This window comes from Camelus bactrianus, chromosome 18 (assembly GCF_048773025.1).
Source record: "Camelus bactrianus isolate YW-2024 breed Bactrian camel chromosome 18, ASM4877302v1, whole genome shotgun sequence".
NCBI classification, from domain to species: domain Eukaryota; kingdom Metazoa; phylum Chordata; class Mammalia; order Artiodactyla; family Camelidae; genus Camelus; species Camelus bactrianus.
This window is the reverse complement of record NC_133556.1, coordinates 34912820-34939083: the sequence shown is the minus strand read 5'-3', so window position 1 is coordinate 34939083 and position 26264 is coordinate 34912820. Positions and strand designations below refer to the sequence as shown.

Sequence of the window (26264 nt, the reverse complement as noted above, 5' to 3'; positions counted from 1 at the left end):
ATAACACAACAGATGTTAGTATCTGTCCTCTGTCTACAGAAACTTCGAGCAGTGCTACTCACACTATAATGAGCGTACAGCTCACCTGGGAATCTTCCGTTTCAGTGCAGATTCTGAAACAGTGGGGCTGGGGAGGGGTCTGAGATTCTGCATTTCAATCATGTTCTGGGGTGATGATGCCAGCTGGTCCAGAGATGTCACTTTGAACAGCAAGGATCTGGAGCACGTACTCTTATCTTCTCCTCTAGATTTGCACAGGGTAAATACCAGCTCCCAGGGCGTGACACAGAAGAACCCTCAACAAATGCTGACTGAGTCAAGTTGGGTTTGTGTTTGTGTGTGTATGTGTGACTTTCAGCCCTCAACTGAAATAAAAGGAACTCTGAAAAATTCCAGGTAGCTGGCCATAAAAAGCATCATCCTAGTATATTACCAACAACATCACATGTATATATTATACATCTTCTGTGGAGCTGCACCTCATCCTTACTGAGCTGAAGATCATTTGAGTGGGAGTAAGGAGTCCAAAATAAGAAGTGATGAAAATGCCAAGGCTAGAAATCTGCTTATCAGGGCTGATTCTAACACGAGGTTATTAACTGAACTCTAAGTTCTGTAGAATGATGGGGAAATACGGCAAGGAAAGAGGAAATGCGGCTGGGTCCCCAGAAGAGCAGTACCGCGCCCTCTGCTGGACCCCCAACTGCACTGCATGATGAAAGCAAAGCTGGCTCTTACAAAAACCCCCACAGGAGGTTTGCATCCTGTGTCTAGACTTCACCACACTCCTGGTCCATAATCCCAACTAATATAAGAACTGGCATAGTCCAAATTTCCCTCCTAAAGCCAGATCGAAATCAGCCCTGAATCAAAGACTGTAGCCAGGTCCTGCTGACTGCAGATGGAATCAGCTGGCCAGTGGACTTGGTGTCAAATAAACATTCCCCAAACCTGAAGGCTCAGTTCAAGGCATTCGGCTGCCCTAGAAACCAAAGTCTCCTTTTTAAAATGAACACAGACCCCACAGCTCCATGCAGCCCAGTGGGCCCCCAAGAGATGCCTCCCACGAATCACACAGTCTACCCATTCTTTTCTCTCTGTCTCTCCCTTTTAAACTCACAGAAATACAAAAGCCTTAATATTTAAAGAGTTTACCTTAATAAGGCACATTCATTTTCGGGGAGGAGGAGCATTAAAAAACCATGAGAACATTCTCCTGTTGCAGGGAGGAGATTCATGCTTTCTACCAGCAAACACCTCACTTTTGGGCCCCCACCGGTTACAACAACTCAAACTCCCAGACAGTATTAATTCAATTTATTCTGCACCTTTCTGACTGGTTGCATATTATCATTAAACACATACAGCGCTTTTTTGGGTCTCCAGAATGTTGAACAAGACTGTTCTTTAGATAAAGGAAGAGCAAAAAGATTAACCATCACCAGGATTAATTGTTAGCAAGGAGGGGAATAGGAAAGCAGTCACTTGTACGTGAGGGATTTCATACCTCGGATGGATTCGACTCTCGCCAGAGTGCCGGGGGATGAGGGCTGATTGCTGGCCAGTTTCCAAGCGTAAAACACAGAGCTCAATTGCTTCATCTGTCTAACTGCGGTTAGTTAAAAGGCAGAAGGGCCTCTTCATTAACCCAGTGTATTACCGTAGACTTAACAATGAGGACGGCAAAGTCAATGTGGGGCTGGAGGCTGGAAAGTTAACGCATTTTTTTAACAGAGGACGGCTTGCTGAGTTCAGAACTAAGGCTTGTTTGGGCTTTGCTGAGATCTGTGCAGATCCCTACCCCAGCCCCTCAACTCTTCCAGCAATTCAGGAAAGGACCTTAAACTTTCCACGCTGCTTCAACCCTGCACCCTGGACCTCAGCTGACCCAGGTGCCTACTGTAAACTTCACAACACCCCGGGCCAGGTACACAAGATGACTTTTAGAGACAGGTATAGTAAGACTTCTGCCATCTTTATCTCTAATCACCACCAAAGGCTTTGGTCAGCAGAGTAACGGGTGCTAGAAACGATTTTTCAGGGAAGTGAAGGGAGGTCGAGCTTTACCGATGAGCTAGAAGTGTCACAGACGTAGTCTGTGCTTGCTTGGACAGCCTATGACCTCCAGGAAGCCCAACAGCCGTCCCCTCTGGGCGGAGCCCAGGCTTGGCCCTGGCCTGCCCTTGTGCACAGCCACCCGTCTGACTCCCCAGTCAACCCTAACCGGTCCTGCCCTGGAACATGGTCACATTTGCCTTGGGCTCTTTCGTGACATACCATGAAAGCAACCGGAAGGAGGCAGCGCTGGGGCTCCAGCAAGCTCGCCTCGGTAGATTATCTGGTTTTGTGCCTACTTGCTATTTAAAAACAAAAAAAAACAAACAAACTTCTGACTAGAGAAAGATCAGCTGACAAATTCAATGATCTTCCTTGCTTTTGTACAGATGGTTTCTTCAGAATTCTCCAGAAAGCTTCAGCCCTCTCATCCTTCTTTTCCTGACCTGGAGAACTCCCCCTCAACTTTCACCCCTCAAATCACACAGCACTTTCTCTCAGAACCTGATGCTCTCCCCGGACCTAGAATCAGCCCAGGCCCTCGGCAATACTCTTGTCGCAGCTGGACTCCCCTCAGTGCCACATGAGGGGACAAATCACGCTATGTTGTAACTTCTTCCCACTCGTCTGTCTGCCCTCCTGGTCCGTGAGCTCTGAGGGCGGTGACTGTGTCTCATGCCTGCATCCGGCACTCGGCCTGGTCCATGGCAGGCCCTCTGTGAAGGTGTGTCAGAGACAGCAATGAGGCCAGAAGTGGGAGGGAGAGAAAGACAGAAGCAGGAAAGACGGAGGAAGGAAGGAAGGGAGAGAAGGAGGGATGAGGGGGGAAAGAAAGAGGGGGAAACAGGCAACAGGGAGGGAGACGTATTACTGGCCACATCTGCTCCATTCCTGAAGTCAGATGCAGGTGCCCCAACCTGCTACTCGAGTGGATTAGCATGTCACATGCTGAGAAAAAAATAAAAAAAAAAAATATATATCAGCACAGCTGTCCAATAACAAGAAACTGGGTAGGGCGGCAAGGCTCCCAGGGGCGGGGCCGGGCCCCCGTGCGAGGGCCAGAGCCCCGACTTCCTGGGCTTCAGCGTCAGCTCTGCCCGCTGAGCCACGCGGCCAGACATGAGCTGCTCAGCCTTTCTGGGACTCAGTTTCTTCTCACGTAAAACAGGGAAACTACGAGAACGTGCCAGAAAGTAGTGGGGTATGGATTCCGGGGCACACTGACCATGAAGTGCTCAGCCAACTGCCCTTGGAGAGAAAGCAGGCAAGAAACGGTGGGTGCCGTGGCCGGGGAGGGAGCCTGCCCAGAAGCCTAGGGGCCCCACCTCTGCCGGGGGCTGGGCCTGCCCACAGGGTGCTGTTTTCAGTTCAGTCAAGTGCATGCTGCTATCACCTGATTTTTTAAAAAAGCAAAGCAAAGCAAAGCAAAGCAAGGGGCTGGGCACAGAGCTTTAGGTCTGCAAGACAACAAGGAGTTCTGGAGATCAGCTGCACAACGTGACTGTACTGAGCGCAACCTCCGTGCACAACTAAAAGTGGTTAAGGCAGTCACTTTTATGTGTATTTTACTACAATTAAAAAAAAATTTAATAGCAATGGTAGTTAATGTTTCCTGAACATTCTCTCATTGGTTTCATTCTATAGTCATAACAACCCATGCGGGTGGAACTACTATATCAATTTAACACCTAAGAAAGCTGAGGTCCAGAGAGGGTAAGTAACTTGCCCAACGTCACACAGCTCCTGAGGGGCAGAGCTGGGCTCACCCTAACACGGTCTGACTCCAGAAACCCTACTGTCAACCACAAGCACACTGAGGAAGAGCACTCCAGAATTACTCATGTCTAAAGGAGGCAACAGCCAGAGTCCCAGATTTGGAATCCAAAGACCTAAACCTCACTTGCCAGCTCCGCCACGTGCAGGGTGCAGAACCCTGTGTTAAGTCTGAGTCTTCTCACTTAAAAAGTGAGGAGGTTATCTACCTGAGTGACCCCAAAAGGCTGGCAGAGGATGAGTAAGAGGACAGCACCTGCGAACCACAGGGCTCCCTCCCCGCTCCTCTTCCTGTGACATCAGTCGCTCAGTGAGAAGGTGCCCCAGAGGAGCATCCAGACGCAGACACACGGGCTGCTGGTTACCCTTCACCAAGTGGGCTTTTTTCCACAGAAACTATGAACAGTCTGAAGAAGCAAATAACCACCACCCTTAACTCCACTAGGCTCTGCCTCTCTGAGAAATTTCCAGAGCACCCGCATGGCTGGAGCAAAACCAGAAGCAGCAGAGCGGCGTGAGATTCTTGGGGAATGGAGGAAAGTCTAAAAGTGGGTCCACGGCACCTCAGACACGAGCAGACATAGTAAGCGTGAGAAGAACCATCTGAACCAAAAACCAGAACCACAGAAACAAGGACGGTTCCATTTTTTTAAAGAGGCAACTGAATACCAACAAATGTCTGCAAGAGGGGTTGGCAAACTACACACCGTGGGTGCAATCCAGCCTTTGGTCTATTTTATTGTAAAGACTGTACATTTTAGGAGAGGAGGAGGGAGAGGAGAAGAGGGGAGGAAGCGGGGGAAGGAGAGGAAGAGGAGGAAGAGGAGAAGACGGGAGACAGAGACCAGCTACAATGCCCGAAATACTTACTTCTGGGCCTTAAAAAAAATGTTTGCAAACCTCTGGTCTCTAATATATAACAGAAAGCAGGTATCTGCTTCCTGTTATTTGAAGGCAAAATGAGGTTTGTGCATATTTTGGAAGAAAACCAAACCCCAATGCAGAGGGCTGCCCAGGCGCAAAGTCAGGAAGGCACCAAGCCACCTGCTGCAGTGACACACTGCACATGCCGAAGTCGGGCGTGGAAGCAGGCAGCACGGTGGGCGCCCAGGACCTGATGAGAAATGGGGTGAGGTCACACAGGTAACAGCGAAAGGAGAGCTCTGGAAGACATGTCTCCATGAATAACTCCCAGCGTGTTTGAGAACCTCTTGGGTGGGGAGATCAGGCCCACCCCCACCCATCACTAGTCACTGGAAACTTACCAGCACTGTTTCACCTTCCTAAAATTTGCTGTGTGATCTTGGGTGAGTGTCTTAAGCTCTCTGTTTATGTCTCTTCCTCTGCATACTGAAGATCACACTAGCATCCAGCATACAGGATTGATGTGAGGAGTAAATGGGTACATGGACAATTCTTCAAACAGAGTAAGCCCTACTTAAACGTTAGCATTTTTTTCTTTTTTAAATCACCCCCTACCTTGTTTTGCTGAACGGTCCAGTTCAAAGACAGGGAGATGGGAGAGCTCCCCTCATCTGCTTTACTTGTGAGTTGAACTGAGTCTGTCCAGTCAGTGATGGCACCCTATTAACCAATCGCCCTCTCCTGGGGATTCTGTAGAGCCCCCGAGAAGGGACAGGACCATGTGAGTGAGAGGTAGAAAGAGGCATTATTAACAGAGATCCTAAATGGGCAGGCGGGCAGGCAATAGACCCAGCTTGATCTCCTCACCCTCCAATCTCTCCCCTCCCAGCTCGATTTTCTCTGTATAAGCAACAAGCCTGCCATTCTTCAGAACCAGCAGAGATTACTACAGCCTGCCTTGCAGAAAATGCTGAGTGGAACGAAGGAGGGAAGAAAAAAAAAAAATCTCCTTTATGCGATTCATACATGGGCATGAGCTACAAACAATTTCGGGCGCTAAAATTAATTTGCTCCCCTGCCAATGAGGAGAGGGCGAGCATCAAGGCAGACTGTGATAACGTACTTAATGTGTACAGCACATATTTATTCATTTTTAGAAAATGTGCAATGCTGCCACCCCTCCTCTCCCATAAAATCTGACCATCCTACTCAGCTTCTATTCTTATCCCTTGCTCATTTGCGTAATTTGAACACTGTAGAATATAGCCAGCCTAAGAATATTTTTTTATAATTACACCCATCACAGGAACTGTCAGTATCTAATGAAGGATAATTTCAGCTATTATAAGAAGCTTAAAAGATCATTTTCATGAATAATTCGTAATATGAATCATTAAATTCAAACAATGTCAGAAATTTCAAAAAAAAAGAGAAAAATAAAAATATTTTAGGTGTCTGAAAGGAACCATCCCTCTCAAGGCAGAATCCAGTTTCTGACATACACAGAGCAGCAAGACACACGGAGCAGATCTTCATGCAAGGGGAGGAAACATGCAAATAGGCTCAGTCACTTTCCACTTTAAGTTTTTCACCAGGTTCCCCAGCCTGAGGATAAAATCCAAGCCTCTCTGCCCATCAGAGAGTGATCCTTGCTCTAACCCCTGCCTGCCTCTCCAGCTTCTATCTTACCTATTCCTTCTTCTAGGAAAGGTAACTTGTCTGAAAATGAATCAAAACTACCAGAATCTGAAGCAGATCCAAGGGGCAGAGAGATAGGGCATCATGGCAAACTGTGCACCTGGATCCAGCCAGACCTGCACCAGAGGAAGTTCTGTGAGATAATACACTTTCTCGTTGGTTTCAGTTGGCATCATTGTTAGCCAACGGGGAAATAAGTTCTTTTACTAAAATAAGGCTGCAGGTCTCAGCAGGCCCAAGGGAAGAGCAGAAACACAGTTTTCGGGGCACATGTAGGTCAAAGTCCACAGAGCACTGAGCAGAGGACAGAGTGGGGGTCGAGGCTGAGCGGGAGGTGGAGATGTGTGTGAACGCTGGGGTCAAGGAGTGGTCAGGATCCACGTATGAGTGACCGGACAACACCTGAGAGAGGACAAACCACCTGCGAGGTGCCTTGCTGACAGGTGTGTCCACACTGCATAGTCGCTCTCTTATGGGAAACACGAAGACCAAAGGACAACTCCCATTGCCAAAGGAAACTGGTCTTTGTCCCACCCTGCAACCATAAAGATATTATATATCAAAGTATGCATGAACTTCCACTAAGAAGTAGAATGTTTATTACTTAAGTAAGGAAGGGAAGGAGGAGGAATGGTCTTGACCAACAGATAAAATATCAAACTTAACTAGTTGACAAGATTCCAGAATATTACCCCTTTCTAGAAAATGATGTTTCTCAGACTACAGGTTGTGTCCCTTTAGCAGGGTGGTGAAAATAATTCAGTGAGTCACAACTGATGTTTGTTAAGGTGGAAAAGAGTAGGATACAAAACATGAGAACATTACAAAACATGAGAATGCTTTGCACACAGTAAAGGTTAAGTATTATTCCAGGAAGGCTGTGTCTCAATTACATACAGACATGAATGTGTGTGCTTCAGAAGCATCTTTCTTACTGTGAGCCAGAGTCAAAAGGGATTAAAAATCACTTTTACAAAAAATGTCAGATCCCAAAAAAAAGGTGTCAGATCAGAGAACATCTGATGACATGACATGCTGGTGTCAAACCAAAACTGATGGGCACAGAACCCATGATTTCCCTCAGCGACGGCACTTCTATAGATCTTTCCCACGTCAATGAAGCCCCCGGGATCTAAGAATAATGTATATGGGGTTTATGAAATGCTGTTCATGATGGCAAAAACCTAGAATCCACCTAAATGCCACCTATAGGGGAAGGATTGAAAAAATCACAGCACAGCCACATAATGAACTGTAACACGCAGAGAGTAAAAAGAATGACTTAGCTCTCATCTGCTGATCTGGAGGAAGACTCATAACTTTTCAGTTTCACCTTGCTACCTGAAAATCAGGCAAAGTAGATCAGATCAGGCATCAGCGAACTTTCTTTAAAAAGGGGATGGATGGTTTTTCAATTGTTCAGGCCATATGTTCTCTGTTGGAGCCACCCAACTCTTCTGTTGTATCGAGAAAGCACCCAGACAACACATACCAAATGAGTGGCTGTGTTCCAATAAAACTTTATTTACAAAAACAGACCACATGCCCTTGGGCCATAGTTTGCTAACCCCTGATAGAGACTGTAATCCCATTCTGGAGGGGAAAAAAATGAAACCGGTGGAACAGGTATACATATGTCTGGTACAGCATAGATTTTCCTCAGTTTATGTACATCAATTAAATCTGGTTGTCTAAAGAGGGGAGCATAAAGGGAGATGAACATCTTTATACATCTCTATAGTGTTGGCTTGTTATAAAGATTATATAGCTCATTTTTAAAATTCCAATAAAATACTCAATTACAAAAACTAAGTATGAAAAATATGCTATGTAGTGACTGCTCTCACTGAAATCAATTCCATTAAGCCAATATTTTTTATCATTGCAAATAACAGAAGAGACTTCAATAACTCGTATTTATTTAGATGACAACTGTCAGACTCTCCAGATAGAAATTATCCAAGGAAAACAGAAAGTGTAACAAAACATGGGAAACCAAGAAAGCACTATGAAGTTCATTCTCTTCTCCCAGTGGGAGACCAAACAGTACAGAAAGAGTAGTTTAAAACTTGATCTCAAAAATCTGGGATCCACTGTTCACTGAGCCAGCTAATTACTATCCATGTCTTACAGATGGTGCAGGTGAGTTCACGCCATCCCAAAATAACATGACAGTTGAGCAGTAAGCCAAAATTCGGCTTAGGTCTGAATTCTAGTTCAGTCGAATTCTCTTGGCACTGACCAACAGCTGATCAACAGGACATATGCCCAGGGTACATCTAATCCTTCACACTTCGAGGGCACCACAGATTCACAGGGGAAACAAGCATGGGGCACAAAGCAATTGGTTACTTTGCTTCTTAAACAAGAGAAGGATGACTCCTGTTTCGCCCACACACAGGGAGAGCTTCAGTGTTGAGTAGAGACCATCTTTCACATCTCACTTCTCCCCATTTCTCCACTGACACTGATCCCGTTACTGCCATTGTCAGCAAAGCCAGCCCTTTGCTCCCACTTGCTCATCAAAAGCAGGGTAGCTATTAATTCAAATGTGTGGCAAAAAAAAAAGGCTAGGCTCCCCTAAGAGCCATTCTTTCTTTCACAGTAAGAAAACAAATTTTTGCTGGATATTTGGACATCTGGCCAGAAAACAAAGAGACTGCTCCCCCAGCATCCCCTGCAGCCAGGTCTGGCCACCGTAAAGGGTCACGAGCCAGCTGCAGAAGAAAGATGAGTGACCTGAAGGACTTCACAAGAGAAACTATCCAAAATGAAACATACAGAAAGGAAACACACACACACACACACACACACACACACACACAGGCCAGGTTATTGGGCCCAAGGCCACACTGCTGGCCAAGGGCAGGCCCATGGTCTACATCTTCATGCTCGAACACCTCCCAGGATGGGCAGCTTTCATGAATGCTGTCCTGTTCTCCTCTGGGAAAGAGGTAAGAAAGGAGGCAAGACAGCTGGAACCAGCCTGCACACCCACCAAATCCCACTTTGGCACACATGGGACTGGCTGCTGACAGGCATTTGGCATAATTTGCAGTCATGTTACACCACTGCCTGATTTTCCTATTAAAATCCCTACCAATCATTGGTTATTGGTTTTTTAAAATGCCATCAGCTTTCCTTTTAGCCCATAAAATCTATGTGTCAAGTAGTGGGGTAAGGGGTCCCCAAGCTTTTCAGGCAGGATGTGTTTATCCCAAGAGTGCTGACAGAGCAAAGTGCTCTCTGGAAGGATATATTCCAAAGTATTAATAATGCTTGAGTGTTTGTGATTTTCATTTTCTCCCTTTTTGCTCGTCCCTATCTTTTTAAATTCTCTGTAATGAGTATGGTTTCTTTTTTTTTTTTTTTTAAACAGGAAAGGAAACAAACTGTTGTTGAACACGAAAGTGGCTGACGGACTGCTTCTGGGGCGGCCGGGATGAGGTCCGCAGGCGGCCTCTGGCCCACGGGGGCACGTGTGCTGCTTGCCTATTCCAGATCCCTCACTGTACTCAGAAGGAAGCCAAGACCAGAGAAGCCAGGCCTCCAAGCCGTGTCTGCATCGTTCCTGGTTGCCACTCTGCTAATGGCATTATAATGAGGCAAACCAGATGCAAATGAGGGCAGAAGTAATTAAAGGGAGAGCCGAGCTCAGCCTAATTGTCTCCACCTGGAGGAAGGCGGCTTTTTTTTTTTTTTTTTTTTTTTTGGAGGGACTGGGCCTCCGAAACATCATGAGGGTTTGCTGGAGCCATGCTATCTGACTGGGAGGAGGAGCTGTGCTGGGCAGAAGGGAGATTCTAGACTGAAGGACAGAAGGTAAAAGGGCGAGCAGGCATCCCACGGAGAGGGGGGGAGGAGGGAGGTGCTTCTTCTGAAATGGGAAGAATGGCATGGAGGCCACAAACCAGTGAAATAACCCCAGACTAAGAGACGGGCTTTATCTCTTTACAGGATGTCTGTTTTTCTCTTCAGTCCAAGAAAAAAGCAAACATTTAGACAAGTCACTCTCAGCGAGGTAGACGCATCATTACCCACTCAGGCAAAGCAAAATGACCAGTTGCCTGATGAAAACTGTAATTAGAAACTTAAAATGGAGCAGTTGTCATAACCAAAGTGGCATTTAACAAAACAAGCTACCTGTCAGCTTCCAGAAAGGGGAAGAGCCGAACCCTAAAGATGCTGAGTGACAAACTGCGCTGTGAGAATCACAATGCTGAGACAGCCCTAAAAAGGAACAATGACAGCGATGAATGTCTGTCTGGCCGAGGCCTCTAAGGAGGGAGCCGAAGGGCTCCAGGCTCTCCTGTTCTGTTTCAGGGCCTCTGTTTCCTCCCGAACAATAACAAGGAAATGAACAAAAATCATGAATCGATACTTGGTATTTCCAGGCAATTGCTTTTGCAATGATGGAGGACAGGAAAGCATCCTGCAGGGGACAAAATCGGGTTGAGCAAATGAAACATTATCCCTTCCGGAGGTCTCCAGAGAGACATGGGCCACTTCTAGAACCAGAGACTGGATCCTCTCACAGCTGTGACCCTGTGTCTGTGAGGAAGCTCTTCTCGGTAGTGATGGCACTAAGGGGTGGCTTGGGGGTACTTCAGCAATCCCCTCTCCACCCACCCCAGCATAACTTTCATCAGCCTCACCTTCCTCAAAGCCACCTGGTGCAGAGACTGCTGGCTGCCTACCCAATATCGATCCTCCCTCCTTCCTTATGTGCCAATTAAGCAGCCACATTTCTCAGCTTTCCCTGCAATTAGGGGAGGCCCAAGAGCTTTAAGTGGAAGTTATCTGGGAGGAAAGCTCCTTAAAGAAAGCTTATTATCCTTCAAGTTTTAAATCCTTATAGAATTCAGCTGTGAAATGCACGCTCTGCCCTTCCACACTTCTGCTTGTATCTGCCTGAAATACAGATGTGATGGCTGGCACACCAACCATCATAGAAGAACTATGAGGCAATCATTAAAAAGCCATCTACTGAGGATATTAGAGAAAAAACAAAACAGCAGCCTGAGCTCCCAGCAACTATGATATTATCACACTGGCCCTGGACTAGACTGTTTACTTCTTGAATTGTGTGAGAGAAGCGAAAAACCTCGTGGAAGTCACTGTTGTCTAGGTTTTCTTTCCTATGCAGCCAAATCTGGTTCTGCCTGATATACTAACCCAAATAAACATATAAATTCAATAAAAACAGAGTGCACACTATGCAGATACGGTCGCAAGACAATGCTCCAACCGCCCTTCTCAATAAAACCACCACACCCCTCCTACACTCTTCCCCACACCACTCCAGATGCACAATCATCTGAGTTTCTGCTACTGAACATCCTCTCTTATCAGAATCCATCTCTTATTTCTGGGGACCTGCCCCTCTCCCATTTTCAGTCCAGAATGTGTGAATGGGCCTGCTCCCACCTCACCACCCCCTCTCCAGGAATGGGTCTGTGAGCCTGGCGGGGCCCATCAGAATTCTAACTCCATCCCGCCCACACCCAAATCCCCAGAATTAGTTTAAGCGAGGCATGCCACCCAAGCTAGGACAATCAGAATTAATCCGGAAACATCTGTGTAAAGACACCCTCAACGGTATTTGTAACTTTTAAGTCTTTTTATTAATCCAAAATAAATACGGCAATATATCTGTTAAACCTGGGTGGTGAATACATTGGGTGTTGGGTACATTACCCCCTGGACTGTTCCAGTAAATACTAATTTTAAAATATCAAAGCTTTGGCCACTGTCCCTGGAGTACCTTCCTGGTGCCGGCAGTACTGAGCACTTAGCAAGGGTCAGGTACTGGGGCTACCTGTTCAAATTTTTATTTAAAGGTCAGGAAACTGGATAATCATACAAGTATTATTTTACCAGGATAATGGACCGCAAAGCTTTCAAGGAGGTTTACTCAACATTATCACCATGATTATTCCCCTACTTTCAGAAATTAAGGTCCAGGTGTTCTGCTCATGTGACTTGACGCCCTTCAAAATGCATCTCCAACCTAAAAGAATGTCAACAGTTGCCTGGGACTTTACATATGACATTCCTTTTAAGCTTCAAATAGCACTAGGAAGTCAATGTTATTATCTCTCTCCAAATAAAAACACTGAAGCTCTGAGATTAAAACTTATTCCAAGAATTCGGAGCTGAAAAGTGACAGGACTAAAGGTCAACCTAGATCCCCGCAGCTGGGAACTGCATGCCTGCCTTTTGCCTCCAGGCCCCTTCTCGAGGCAAAGGCTTCTCTCAGCCATGGAAGGAGGAGCCTCCACAGAAGAAGAAAGAAGTGTCCACAGCCCGCCTGGTCTACTCACACCACTGCTACTGAGAAGCAGTGAGTCAGTGGTCTCCCCAGCTGATGTCCAGATCTGAGCCCCTCATGCTCTGACCTGGTTCCCTATGTGGCTGATGGTACACGACCGGGTTTGGGTCATCTGGGAGGACAGAGGAATAGAGTGGGTTTTCCTCTGGATAAAGTTAAAAGGTAGATTCTAACCAGGCACCTCTCAGTCACCAGTCAGACACCACCTTGGAGGCCCAGAGTGGTGCAGCATATCTTATTACCTAGAATACTCCCGGGAGAATCACCCTAGGCGTGCTGGGGGAGGCAGGCACTCAGCTTACATCCGGTAGGAATTCTGGTTCAGCCACTTTGGAGGTGACTATAATGACTAATTTCTTGGGTCGACGTGATTCAAGGTATCTACTACTGGCCAAGAATCAGGGAGTACTGGCACATTTGTAACATATCGGCCGACCTTGAACTTCATTAATTTGAAAGTGATATCCTCTAAGGTAGTGACTCCAAGTGGAATTTTTTTTTTTTTAATTTTCCAGGTGACTCAATATGGAGCCAAGATTGAGAAGCACCGCTCCACGTGGGGGAAGACGGGAGGGTGGTTTATAAGGAAACAAGTGGGGAAGAGCTCTCTCTTTGGCTGAGCTGCTGGGAAGATTAAACCGAGAGCTGCTGGCAGCTTTCTGCCAGGGTAAGAACGCCTGCCTGAAAGTGGAGCCAACACACGGTGGGTGCGGAGCTGGGACACATTGGCTCACGGGAGCCTAGTGTTTGCATCCCTTCCCAACTCCGCATCAGTGACATTGCGCCAACAGCTTGAAATCGGGCACAGTGGGCACACTGACACCACGGAGATCAGTAAGCACTCTAAATCAGGGCCAATTCTTCCCCCAGAGGATAGTTAAACACTCACCTCCAGTATTGTGGGCAGGGGAAGAACCAGAGCTGAGAAATGGGGGGAAACCCTTCTAAATGGTAGTGTTTGAGCCCCTGAATCAAGCCATTCCTGAAGGCAGGAACTCCTGGACTTCCTTTTTGTTTAAAACAGGTTAAATTGGATTTTATGACTCTTGTAATCAAGAGTTCTCTGAATGATGAAACCCTGGAAGAATCAAAGTCATGTGCTAACTATAGTCACAAGGAGCAGAAACCACATGTGACGAGAAGCATCTGCTTGGAGGCACAACCGAAAGAAGCAGTTACGTGGGGTACAGCATGTTACTGGGGCGTCACCAGAGTGAAGCCCCATGGGCTCGCCCACTGCTGGGCTCTCCCCGGCTGCCAGGGGTTTTCCATCACCTAAATGCCCGGAGGCCAGGTCCTAGGATTTCTACTCACGTTACAAGTATCTGTGGAGCACATCCCTTAAGTCAAGCACCGTGCAAGGCACTTTGAACACAGCAGGGGTTAAAAAAAAAAAAAAAAACAGGCAAAGGGTCCCTGCTCCTGGGGATTGTACACCGCAGGGTGGGATGCAGACATTACAGGAAGGGAGTAAACCACCAAGTTTCCATGAGGTACTGACAGAGGTGCTGTGACAAAGACAAAGGAAGCAGTGGCATAAAGAATGGAGGAGAGGACACAGCGTGAGACAGGGCAGGAGGCAGAGGAGACGGCACCTGAACAGAGACCTGCTGACAAGGCAGAATCAGCCATTCAGAGACTGAGGGAGCAGCAGTCCAGCAGGTCAACTAGTGCCAAGGCCCTGAGGTAGGAAGGCCCACGCGGCTGGGGCGGAGGCAGAGAGAGGGAGGGAGAGGTGGTAGGAGATGGGGCCGGTAAGTCAGGGAGAGCCAGATCACACCAAGCACTGAAAGCCACCATCAAAAAGTCTGGACTGTGTTTTCAACAGCAGAGCCATGAGATCTTGTTTAAGTTTGCATTAGGTCCCATGCTCACCCCACTGGAACCAGACACAAACACAGAGTCATGAGCTTGTCTTCCTTGCAACCAAAGAAGCCAGCCTCTAACAAAGACATCGTTGCCTCTGTGCACACAGGGCAAGAACATGAGGCCACCCAAGGGGAGACACTTTGATGTCCCCAGGGCCTGCAGTGACTGAGGCTGCAGGATAAAAGTTCACACTGCTCCACACCCTTGAAACGCAGGCCCCATCCATTGTCACAGAATCAGGCTTCTCAACTGTCCTGCCCCACTTTCCAGGATCCCTGGGGAAACTGAGACCCCTGTGAGGGCACAAAACACATGCAGCTGTGGAACAGGGGGTCACTGGGCATGCCACGTGCCCAGGGAGACCCAACACATGTGAGAGGCTGATGACTTCCTATATACATTTTTTTTTTTTACTTCTTTTGTTTCTTAGAGTAAACTTTTAAAATTGCTCCCAAGCCTCCCTCATCTGTCAAGTTCCTCCCACCATAACTCCTGCCCTCACCACTGATTACTTTTATTGCCACCAGCAGCAGGTCATTGCTTTTCCCTCAATCCCTGAGCCTACGGCAGATTAATTAAATAGAGATGCCGACAAGAGCCCGCAGCCTTAAAATCCATCACTACGGAACAGGACTACGGTGGCCAGGAGAGATGATGACAGCGGAGCGTGCCGAATGAACGGGAGGGTGGGAGGAAGGGCCTCCTGCTGCGGATTTGGAAAGACAGACTCCAGAGAAATAGCAGCTCTTTATGAGGACAGAATGGACTCCGTGTCCCATAAAGAGCTAATAGTTTGCCATGGAGCATATGAGCTATGGAAACGGAATTCAAGCTTGAAAATGGGCAGGGGAGGTCGGTGAATTATTGCTCTTTTTAACAGTACGTTCAGGGCTGGACTGTCGTGTCAGGCATGGCTGGATCCAGGGGCTCGAAGGACATGCTCGGCCCCAAGTTCCTCTCTGCCTCTCAGCTCAGCTCCTCTCTCTGCGTAATGGCCTCATTCCCAGGCTCCACCTGGAGACGAGATAACTACAGTGATGCCGGCCTTCCAGCTCCAGCAGGAAAGAAAGAACTCCTCTTGACAGCCTAGTAGAGCCCTGAGACCCAGCTGGAGCCAGTCGGCTGAGGTCAAGTGCAGGATGGAGGATGGAGCCGCACCTATGTCACAAGGATGACTCTGGGCGAGGACCCTGGTCACAGGAAAACCAGAGCAAGTGGTGCCTGACACCCAGAGGCCACAGACGTCCACCAAGCACAGGCAGGCAGAGGGGTGTGGGGAGGAAACCCAAGCCCGTGACAAGGAATCCCAAGTTCAGCCACCCCTGGCAGGAGAACGTCCTCCTTAGCACAGAAAGCAAGCTCCAATGCACAGGCAGGCGCTCCTCAGGAGAGCCCGGGAGGAGCCCGACCCCGAGCAAGGTTCTGTGCTGCAGCAAAGACCTTCAGAAAAATACTCCCACCCCAGCCACAGGACATTCAGAGAAACCAGACTCCCCAGCTGCACACACAGCCACTGAACAACACAAAAAGTGACACCAAGGGCCCACTAGACAGCAAGGCCACAACCACACAATGTTCGCCTCCGATGTCAAGAGCCGCCTGGTGACAGGAATGACCCACCCTGGCACCAGTGACCCAAGGTGGGGCGGGTGTGGACGGCAACAGGACTCTCCTTGCTTGGCCAAACACACCAGGCACAGACGGGCATGAGGAAGGGGAGGCGGGCTTCCCTGTCCCAGGTGTGGCTGCAAATCAAAGACAACAGCTCTCCTCTAAGGTCCCGAGTTGTCCAAGCTAAAATCAAGGTGTCAGTAGGACTGCATTCTTTCCGGAGGCTCTATGGGAGAACCCATTTCCTTGTCTTTCTAGGTTCTCGAGCAGCCCCCTCTTCCTAGGCTTGTGCCGTCCTCTGTCTTCAAAGTGCATCGCTGCCACCCCTGCTCCTTCTGTCACATCTTCTCCCTCTCTGACCGTCCCACCTTTCTAAAGGCCCTTGTGATTACACTGGGGCCACCTGGACAAACGAGGATAATCTCTCCGTGTCACAACCCTTAAGTTAATCAATCAGAAAAGTTGCTCTTCCATGTTAGGTGGTACAGTCACAGATTCTGGAGATCAAGACATGGACATCTTCAGTGGACCAACACTACCACAGCATTTTCTAGATCCCAGACTCTGATCCAAGCATGTTATCTCCATGACATCACTTACTAGCTAATCCTCACCACAACCACCAATGAAGTACATACTACTTTAACACATCCTTGTAGCCCCCCGACTGGGAACAAAGGAACAAACCTTGGACTGGAATGGTAAACAAGATATAAAAAGCTGCAGACTCAGAGGTGAGAAGGCTGGTTAGCCAATGATGGGTAAGATCCCCAGAGGGGGGCACCCTAAGACAGGCACAGCCGCCTGAGCCCAAGAAGAATATTGTTAAGCAGCTGTTTCTCATACATTCCTACCTGATAAGCTGTAAGGCTCGCTGGTGCCAACACGACCATGATTTACCAAAACAGTCTTCTGACCTTGAGCCAGACGCTGCCTGTTAACCATTTCCCTCATCATTCTTCTTTGCTATATAAGACTGTGTAACTTAATAAAGCTTCAGAGTAGCCATTAGCTCTCTCCACATACGGTGTGTATGTGTACATGGTATCGTGACACCAACAATCCTAATTTTATGATTGTTCAAAGGGGCCATGAGAGGTAAAGTGAGATGGTAAGAATAGTAATAATAATAATAATTATAACATTTGTTGAGGGACTACTACATACCAGACATTATTCTAAGTGCTTTCCGTGTACTAATCCAGCTCATCTTCCCCCAAAACCCTATGAGGAAAGTACTATTACAACTCCCATTTTACAGAAAAAGAAACTGAGGTACAGAAAGGTTACATGGCCTGTAAGTCAGCTGCCCAGGGAGCCCTCAGTGTCTTTACCACAGGAGTTGTTCATTCACTAATGTCCATCGTGACATGTAAGAAGAATGCAGAATGCCTAGTGCTTCCCAAGCCATTCTGGCCGTGACCGCCTTTTTCCTGGGGACATGTACAGGGTCTAGGTTGAAGTGACACCCTTGCAGAAAGGTGCACAGCTACAGGTGAAACAAGCCTTCCTTCCGTTGATGCAGCCTTTCTCCAGATGGGCAGACAGGATGGAGGAGACGCCCGCTCACTAAACAAGACACTTCAGCCAAAGGTAAGCACCCCCCCTTCAGGGCGACCTGAGAAATGTTTCAGTCGAGTCCTGACAGTTAACATGCAGGCAAACCGCACAGGGAGGGAGCATACAGCACCACCTCATTTAGTGGCATCTTGGCCAAGTGATCATTTTTCTATCTACTTGTGCTCTGATCAAGAATATTACTAATTATATCTAAAATATACTCAGTACTCACTCTGTGGTAGGCGTTATGCTAAGATGTCTACATGGATTGCCTCAGGAGGTAGGCGTTGTCAACTAACCCCATTTTATAGGTAAGAAAACCGAGGTATAGAGACATTAAGAAATCTAGCCAGAGCTGGGGTTGGAGGCTGGCTCTGATTCTCTGCACTTTGCTGTTCTGTTGCTCTCACCCCTGGCCTGGCGTGACTTAATCCTGCTGCAGGTTCATTACCTTGCAAATGTCTCAAGACTCTAGACATAAAATTCCCTAAGTACACAAATTGATACAACTATTGCTAATAATCTAGCAAGTAAGTCTTACATGATTATGCACTTAGCAAGACTACAGAGCAGGGTTTTCCATCTAATTAGTCTTCCAGAATTCAAAAAACCAGCACTGTTTTTTCTAACTCATCTGCACGTGCACTCACCACATGCTGAGTGTCTGCTCTGCCAGCCAGCTGGGCCGATGAGGATGAAAAGCAGCCCCCTCCCCACCTGGGCTCAGTCTGCCCCTCACCTTCAGCTGTTTGGCCTTCTCTTTTCAGCATCTGGACAGCGCCTACATATTTCTTCAGTTGGACTTTGAGCACCTCGTTTTCCCTGCAGGTACAAGAATGTTAGAAAAATATATTTTAAAATTGGCAATTTAGACCCAAGGCAGGAGGAGAATCTGTGTAAAGAAAAATACACAATGTGCATCCTATAAATATTAATAAATTCTCTGTCTTAGAGATCATCACTGGAAAAGACTATGTTAGCAGGGGTACGTTTCCAGAATGCCTTTGAGAACTGTTCCTTCATGATGGAAAGACGCACTAACTGGTTCCAGTGCTCACAAATTCAGGATGCTGACATGTGTTCTGCTCAGGTTATCTGAATCCAACAATCTGTTAGGTGCCCGTTCTTTGTCAGGTACTCTGTAATACATAGTTCCATTTAGAGGAGCACATACTCAGTACTGTGTACTTGGGGAACATTCAGGTATCTTTGTTAACTACAAGTATAAACATTTACTATTTTCCAGGCATCACATGAAGTCTTCCAAGTCATTTAATCCTTCCAAGATATATACTATCACAACACCCATTTTACAGATGAGGAAACAGGCAGAAAGAGGAGAAGCAGCTGACCAAGTCCACACCCACCCCCATGTGAGCCTGTAGCATGGAACACGGAACTCAGGCAATGCAAGACCCCCCCTCTACTAAAGTCACTCCCCAGGTACACTGGCTGAGAAACAGGACACGAGGATCAGGAGAGAAAACTACCATTTGTCGAGTATTTAGCACACAGGTCAGGCTTTACATACGTGTCCTCCCTGACACAAGCATGCACCCATTCATCCATTCTTAATTCAGTGGAAGCATGTTCATGAAAAAGGTCACATGGCCAAGGCCAAGGTCATAAGTAAGGCACACTGCCAAGATACAAACCCAGGTCTCTCTGCCTCCAAAGCCAGAAGAGCTTTCTTCTGTCTCTTTTGGAATGTGGAACTGGCTTCTCACTGGCTACCCCGGAGAGAGGTGCCTCTTGCACATTTTCTGTTTCTGCTCCTCCCTCAACAAGGTCTTGAATCTGAGTGCTCTTAAACATGCTGGAGTACTTCCTCACGATGAAAAGTGCTTCAAGATTGAGTGTCTTTTATGATTATAAAAAATAGAACACTCATTGCAAAATAATCAGAACACATTTAAGAAGAAATGTTAAAAAAAAAATCAGCTAAAAGCTCAACACCTTGAAATAAACCCCACTAAATTTTTATACCTGTAACTGAAAAATTGTGCTCTACACTGGAAACTGACACAACATTGTAAACTGACTATAACTCAATTTAAAAAAAAAGAATAAAAAAATGAAAGATATTAATTAATTAATTAAACAATTTAGAGAGCTGATGCCATTTTAAAAACATAAAAAAAATTTTTTATATCCATCTTACCATTTCCCTCCAGGCATGCACACACATACACACACACACACACCCCTGAATGTAATTATTCACAGATAAAACACCTTCCACACTCCCTTAAATTTTTTCATTTGGAATCATTTTTTCCATTGTCTACTGTTCCACTCACCCCTTCCCCTTGGCAACCAGTGTTAAAAAGCTGGTACACACATTGCATGCCTCCCCCCATGCTCATGTAGTCACTACAAACCCAATGCACTATATAGAGTTTACTTTGCAAAACTTGATCTATTTGTGGATGGAAATGCCATTCCTTGGTATGAATATGCCACGTATTTGCTCAGGGGAAAACTTGGGACTGCCCATCCCTGGTTGTGTCTGTCTGTTTTCAGTGCGTCTGGCTGTATCCCAGCCCACAGAGACAGCACTCTGCTGGTATTTTGCTTTCCTGCGCTGTATTTTGGCAGAAGGAATGTCAGTACCAACTGCAGACACTACCATATACTTAGGTGTCGCCTGAGAACTCTACCTCCATCTCAGAAGCTTGAGAGAACATAAAACATGATGGAGGCCCTTAATTATCGCCTTCCTCCTAGACAGCCTGTCACGGATGCTTCTATAGGCGGCGGCAACTTCTCTGTCTGTAACACGAAGAGCGAACTTCTGAAGCTAAACAACTAACAAGCCTTGAAAAGGTCTGTAGGAGGGAAAATCCTCCCTGATAGACATGGTTCGTTCAGCTTGTTTTCCTGGGTTCCCTTGCACGAATCTTGTCATTCACCTCACCCTACTCCTCAGCCCCGCGTGTGAATTCCAGGCACGTATTATCTTAAAACGAGGGGAAGAAAGCAATTGATGTGCATATCTATTTGGCAGAATTTAACAACAGTCCACGCAGAATGCTGTCCAAGAGGCAGGTTCATTAAGGCTGACGGACAGGTGAGCCACGTCGACCTCTGGCTGCCACGCTCAGCTGCCCTGTTCATCTTCATCTCTGCAGCCAGCACTACCATGTCCAAGCGGCTGCTTTTCTTCTGGTTTGGATCAATCCTGTAATAGCATCCTAAGACTACCTAAATATCAGACCTAACATTTTAATACAGATCCAACTCCCATCAAAACGATGGGAATTTGTGGAGACTGTATCATGGATAGAAACCTTCGGGAACCATAAATTCATCCCAGCCAACTTTGTACCAATGAACTTGTTTGCCTTTTGTGGGAAATAAACACTTTCAGGTCAGTGGAACTGCTTCTGAATGAAGCTTGAACACCTGGAAGGGACGCTGACCTCCCCAAAGAGGCAACTGGCCCCTGACCCCAGGGAAGATGAAGTCCTTTTTAAGTCTCATTTTGAAGTAATTATAGATTCAGAAACTTGTAAAGATATTACCGAGAATTCTTGTATACCCTGCCTAGTCTTCCCCAGCGGTTACGTCTTCCCTAACTACAATGCGACAGTAAAACCAGGACTCCCACACGGGCACCCTGTGTGTGTAGTTCTATCCAGCCCCGTATTTAAACGATGCTCATAACAATCTGAGGGTGGGATACAGACTCAAAGGACCACAGCAGTCAGACAGATGAGGCCTGGGGGTAACGCAAAGGAGGCATAAGACAAGAGGGTCCGGGGGCAGGAGCTGTAGCAAACTGGAAAGTTCTTGTCCCACCAAAAGGTTATTTGAAAAAAAAAAAAACAAAAAAAAAACCTAGCATTTTAATGGCCCAAGAAAATAACTCCCAGGCTCTGAACAAGTAGTTTGCAACTAGCCAACAGAACTTTAATTTGTAAACAGAGGAACCACATAGAATGTATCATTCCTGATTATCAAATAAAAATGTCGTTTTATTTGCCACCTCATGAGACAATGGAATGGATCGATTAACGAAGAGCACCCTAACTATAAAAGGCCGCAGAAACTACCCACGTGTGAAAGAGGCCGAGACCGTGGTTGAGGCTCATCCCAACAGGGGCCTTCAACCCAGCACAAATCCCACCACAGGCACCCGTCAGCCTGTGCAGGCGCGAGGCAAGGGGAGCGAAAAAGACCAAGCCTGACCAGGGCCCCGAGGCACCAGCACCCACTGCGGGCCCAGGAGTCGGGCTTCCAAGCCTGGGTGCCTGTCCTCTGCGTGTGCATGCACGCACGTGAGCATACACGTGTGTGGGGACTGAGAGCCACAGAGCCCAGAGGGCCACACACACAGGTGCTATTAACCAGAACTCATCTCCGAGCAGAGTCGCATGGCTTCGACTTCTACCTTTTTTTGGTTGCCGTTGTTCAGCTATGTTCTCTCATTGTCTGTGACAAAATAATGTTTGAAACCCAAAATAATGTTCGAGAACCTTGCATTGCCTAGTCTCTTAAAATTTTACACTTAAAGAAATGCTAAGAGTGATGATGAAGTGGCTGTGGGGCAGGGGCCCCCTTTACTGTCTGCAGGCTGTGGAGAGGCGCCGCCCCACCTCCACCCCATCCACACTGGCGGAGGTGAGAAAGCGAGCCTGTGAGGGCAAGACCGCTGAAGGAAGCAGCACAGATGGCTGCAGCCCTGGTAGCTGGATCTGAGGGCAACTCTCTCCTCCAGTTCATGGGAGTTCCCCCTCTCTGGACCTCCGGTGCACACAGCTCAACTGGAGATCGCCCAAAGACACCTGGCTCTTTTTGCAACCCACAGAGTATTTTAATCAAATCCTAACACTCTATCTGGAAAACCGCCTAGATAGGTGAGGCAGGGGGCACTTTGCTGACAAGGAACTGTCAGCACTCAGACCTTCTAATGAGATGGGCTGCTCGGGGGTCCTGAGGGTTCGACCAGCTTCTCCGCCTTCGCCTCGAGCACAGTTACTGGTGCGGCCAGTGTACTTCTCTCCTTCTGTGACCAGCCGGCGACCCATCTGTCAACGACTGGGCTCTCCTCTCCCCGAGGACTGAGTCTCTCAGCTGCAGTTTTCTACAACTGCCTGGAACGAGGAGAGGGTGGGGGTGCCCCCAGCGATTACCCCACAAGGGTGAGGATGACAAAGCCACCAGACGAGGAGGCCCAGGGTGGGGGCTCGGTCAGGCAGACTCTTTATTTCATGGCCCAGGCAACTGCAGTGGGAATCCAGCCCCACTCAGGAAGGTAAACTTGTAGAACCCTCCCCTCTCCACTGCCTCTTTAGTTAACTGTCCAGTTCTTTCTACTCCTGGAGGGTGGTGGGATCCAACTACTGCACAGCAACCCAAATAGAATCTCCCGAATGTGGCTCATCCCTGAGGCCCTTGGAGGGGTTCACCAATAACACCTGGGCATTTCCTCTGGTATGTTTCTTAAAAACCAATTTTCCACTTATGACAGTGATACAATGGGTCCTCTGGAAAGCAATTTAAAGGTTTTTCAAAAGTGGATTGAAAGACAAATATTACGGAATGAATGACACGGGTGACACAGAGGCGTGACAGAAACCATGAAGGTGGTGCACAGTGACAGATTTGAGGAAGAGAACCTTTGCTTTAGATAAAACAAGGGTATAAGGAGAACAGCTTTCCTTAAAGTGTGCTTCCCAAACTGCATTTCCGGGGATGGCAAAGGGCTGAGAGGAAGGGATGGGAGGTCAGAGGTAAGTATGTTTAGGAAAAGATGAAGCTAAGCACTATTAGGAACATTCTCCCTCCCTCCCCCTCCTCCCCAGGGCTTCTCAGAGCTGTCAATATATTTAACCTCATTGACCACCTATTAATTCCTCAAACCTTACCATTTGTGAAACGCTGTGTTTTCACACTGGGCACAACCCTCTAAGAGGGGCAGAGAAATCTCAATGGGAAAAAAACCATATCTCTGTCAGAACAGCGCTGCCCACGTGGACTGTGGCAGGGATGGGCATCCGAGACGTGTACGCCTCCCTGAAGACCGTCCATGAGACTTAAGTGAGAAGCAGCTCAGCGCCAAGACCCCCTAGGGGTAAAGCCTGCTCCTCATTCAAAAGCGTCCTACGTGTTTAATAGGAAATACGCTTTTCTGCCCACAAGAGTGTTGGCCTCCGAGTGGGCACTGAACGATCAAGGTGTTGCAGACATGCTCCCGTGCCATTTGCAGAGCAGCTCCGCAAGAGGGGTTATTATCATCTCCGTCTTTCATTCCTCTCATTTTACAGATGAAGGAACTGAGGCTCAGAGGGCTCAGTGGCCTATCAAAAAATTCACACAGCTAGTACAAGGCAGGGCCACACCTCTAAGCATCTCCAAGTTTATGTCCTTCTCTCGGTCACATACTTGGTCTCAGTGGATTATTAACAATGCGTCACGAGGTTCATTCTACTACACCCATTTTGCAGATGGGAAAGCTGAGCCCCAGAGGGTCAAACAATATATACCCACCTGGGATTCAAACCCCTGTCCTTTAACTCCACAGTCTCTCGGTTCATATAAATTTAGGGAAATAAATTAACTGTACAAAGTTGAAAACATGAACCTTTGGAAGAGTCCACTGGAAAATGAGGGCTGATGAGCATGGGTCTGCAGAATCTCCTGGGTAGACTGCTGTGCAAACATGAACAGGATTCTCCTCACCAGCCAGCCTGGTTCAGAGGTTAAGGAACTTCCCTAGGGTCACACAGCTCAAGCCTCTAGCTCCCCATCAGCAGACATCTCACAAATAGAAGCACTTGGTCCGAGCCAAGCTTTGGCCAAACGTGAATCAAAAGCCTCAAGAACTGTCTACTTTTTGATCCAACAACTCCATTTCTAGGAAACTATGCTCAGGAAACAAGAAGGAGCAGAAGTCTCAAAACATACACGAGGACATTGTGAATATTATCAGAAAGAAACCGGTTACAAATTAAATGTCTGACATTAGAGGAGTGAAAAGATAAATTACAGTGTATCCACTGTAACAGGACACTACGAGGCTGCTGAAGCTGTGATGAACGTGTGTTTATTAACGTGGAGGAACATTTACAATATACCATTATGTGATGGCAGCAGAGTTACACAGAGTATTTTACAGAACATATTTACTATAACCCCTCAGATATATTTATTGGTATATATTTGCTTTAGAAATATATACACCACAACGTTAACAGTGCTTATTTATGAATGATGAAATCAGGAGAAAAACAATTTTTATATGCCATCAACGTGCTTTACCAGCACACTAGGAAAAGTAACATATGAAAAGTAAGGTCAGACCTACAAAAAACAAAAGCAACTCTACAGCTAACACCATATTTAGTGGTGAGAGACTGAATAGTTTCCCCATAGGACTGAGGACAAGGTAAGAAGTCTCTCTCAGTACTCCTATTCAGCACAGTCCTCGAGGTTCTAACAAGTGAAATGAGGTTTTTAAAGAAGAGCATGCAGTTTGGAAGGAAAAAACTAAAACTGCCCCCACTGCCAGATGACATGATTTTCTGCATAGAAAATCCCAAGAATCTACAAAAAAGCTCCTCAAACTAATGTGAGTTTTTCAAGGTCAAATACAAAACTTAATTGTATTTCTATATATTAGCAATGAACAATTAGAAAGCAGTATTATAAAAAGAATCATTCAGCACAGTGACAAAAGCTGAAAAACACAGGTATAACTCCAGCAAAACATGTCCAGGATCTGCATGCTGAAAACTACAAAACACTGACGCAAGAAATCAAAACCCAACTACAAGATGTAAATATCAGCCTGTAAGACTCAATTAACAAACTATTCTATAGATTGACTACAAGTCCAATAAAAATCCCAGCAAGATATTTTATACATATACACTAGCTGATTCTAAAATTCACACAGCAAGGCAAAGAAGCTAGAGTAGCCAAAATCATTTTCAAATAAAAGCAAAATCTAAAGGACTCACATTACCGAATTTTAAGACTCTCTATAAAGCTACGATAATCAAGGAATATAGTACGGGTAAATGACAGACCAATAGAACAAAGTGCAGAAATAAAATCACACAAATACGGCCCAGTAATTTCTGACCAAAGTACAAAGGCACTTCAGGAAAAATGATGGTCTTTTCAACAGATGCTTTGGGAACAGCTGGACATTCATATGCAAAAATAAATAAATTTCAAGTAACACCTCATACCTTATACAAGTGTTAATTCAAACTCCACGACAGATAAATATAAGACATAAAGCAATAAAACTTGAGAAAGTCTTCACGCCTCACCTGGGATTAGGCAAGGAGTTCTTAAATTTAACACCAAAAGCATAAGCCGTAATATTACAAAATGTTAAACTGCTCTCTGAAAGACATCGTTAACTGTATGAAAAGACAAGCTACAGACTGGGAGAAAATATTTACAAATCAGATAAATAATAAAGGACTTTATCCAAAATAAAAAAAAGCACGCTCAAAACAAAAACAAAAACAAAAACAAAAACAAAAAC

The 26264-nt window shown here is 46.5% G+C and overlaps 1 protein-coding gene across 5 annotated transcripts in view; it reads right to left on the bottom strand.

Annotated features, from left to right (window-relative positions):
- SNX29 (sorting nexin 29) overlaps positions 1-26264 on the bottom strand; it is a 587226-nt gene that overhangs the window by 279780 nt on the left and 281182 nt on the right. For all 5 annotated transcript variants that reach the window (XM_045521723.2, XM_010961733.3, XM_045521724.2 and 2 more), the window contains one exon: positions 18501-18583. In XM_045521723.2, coding sequence (XP_045377679.2) covers positions 18501-18583 — 83 coding nt within the window. The remainder of the gene's footprint in view (positions 1-18500; positions 18584-26264) is intronic.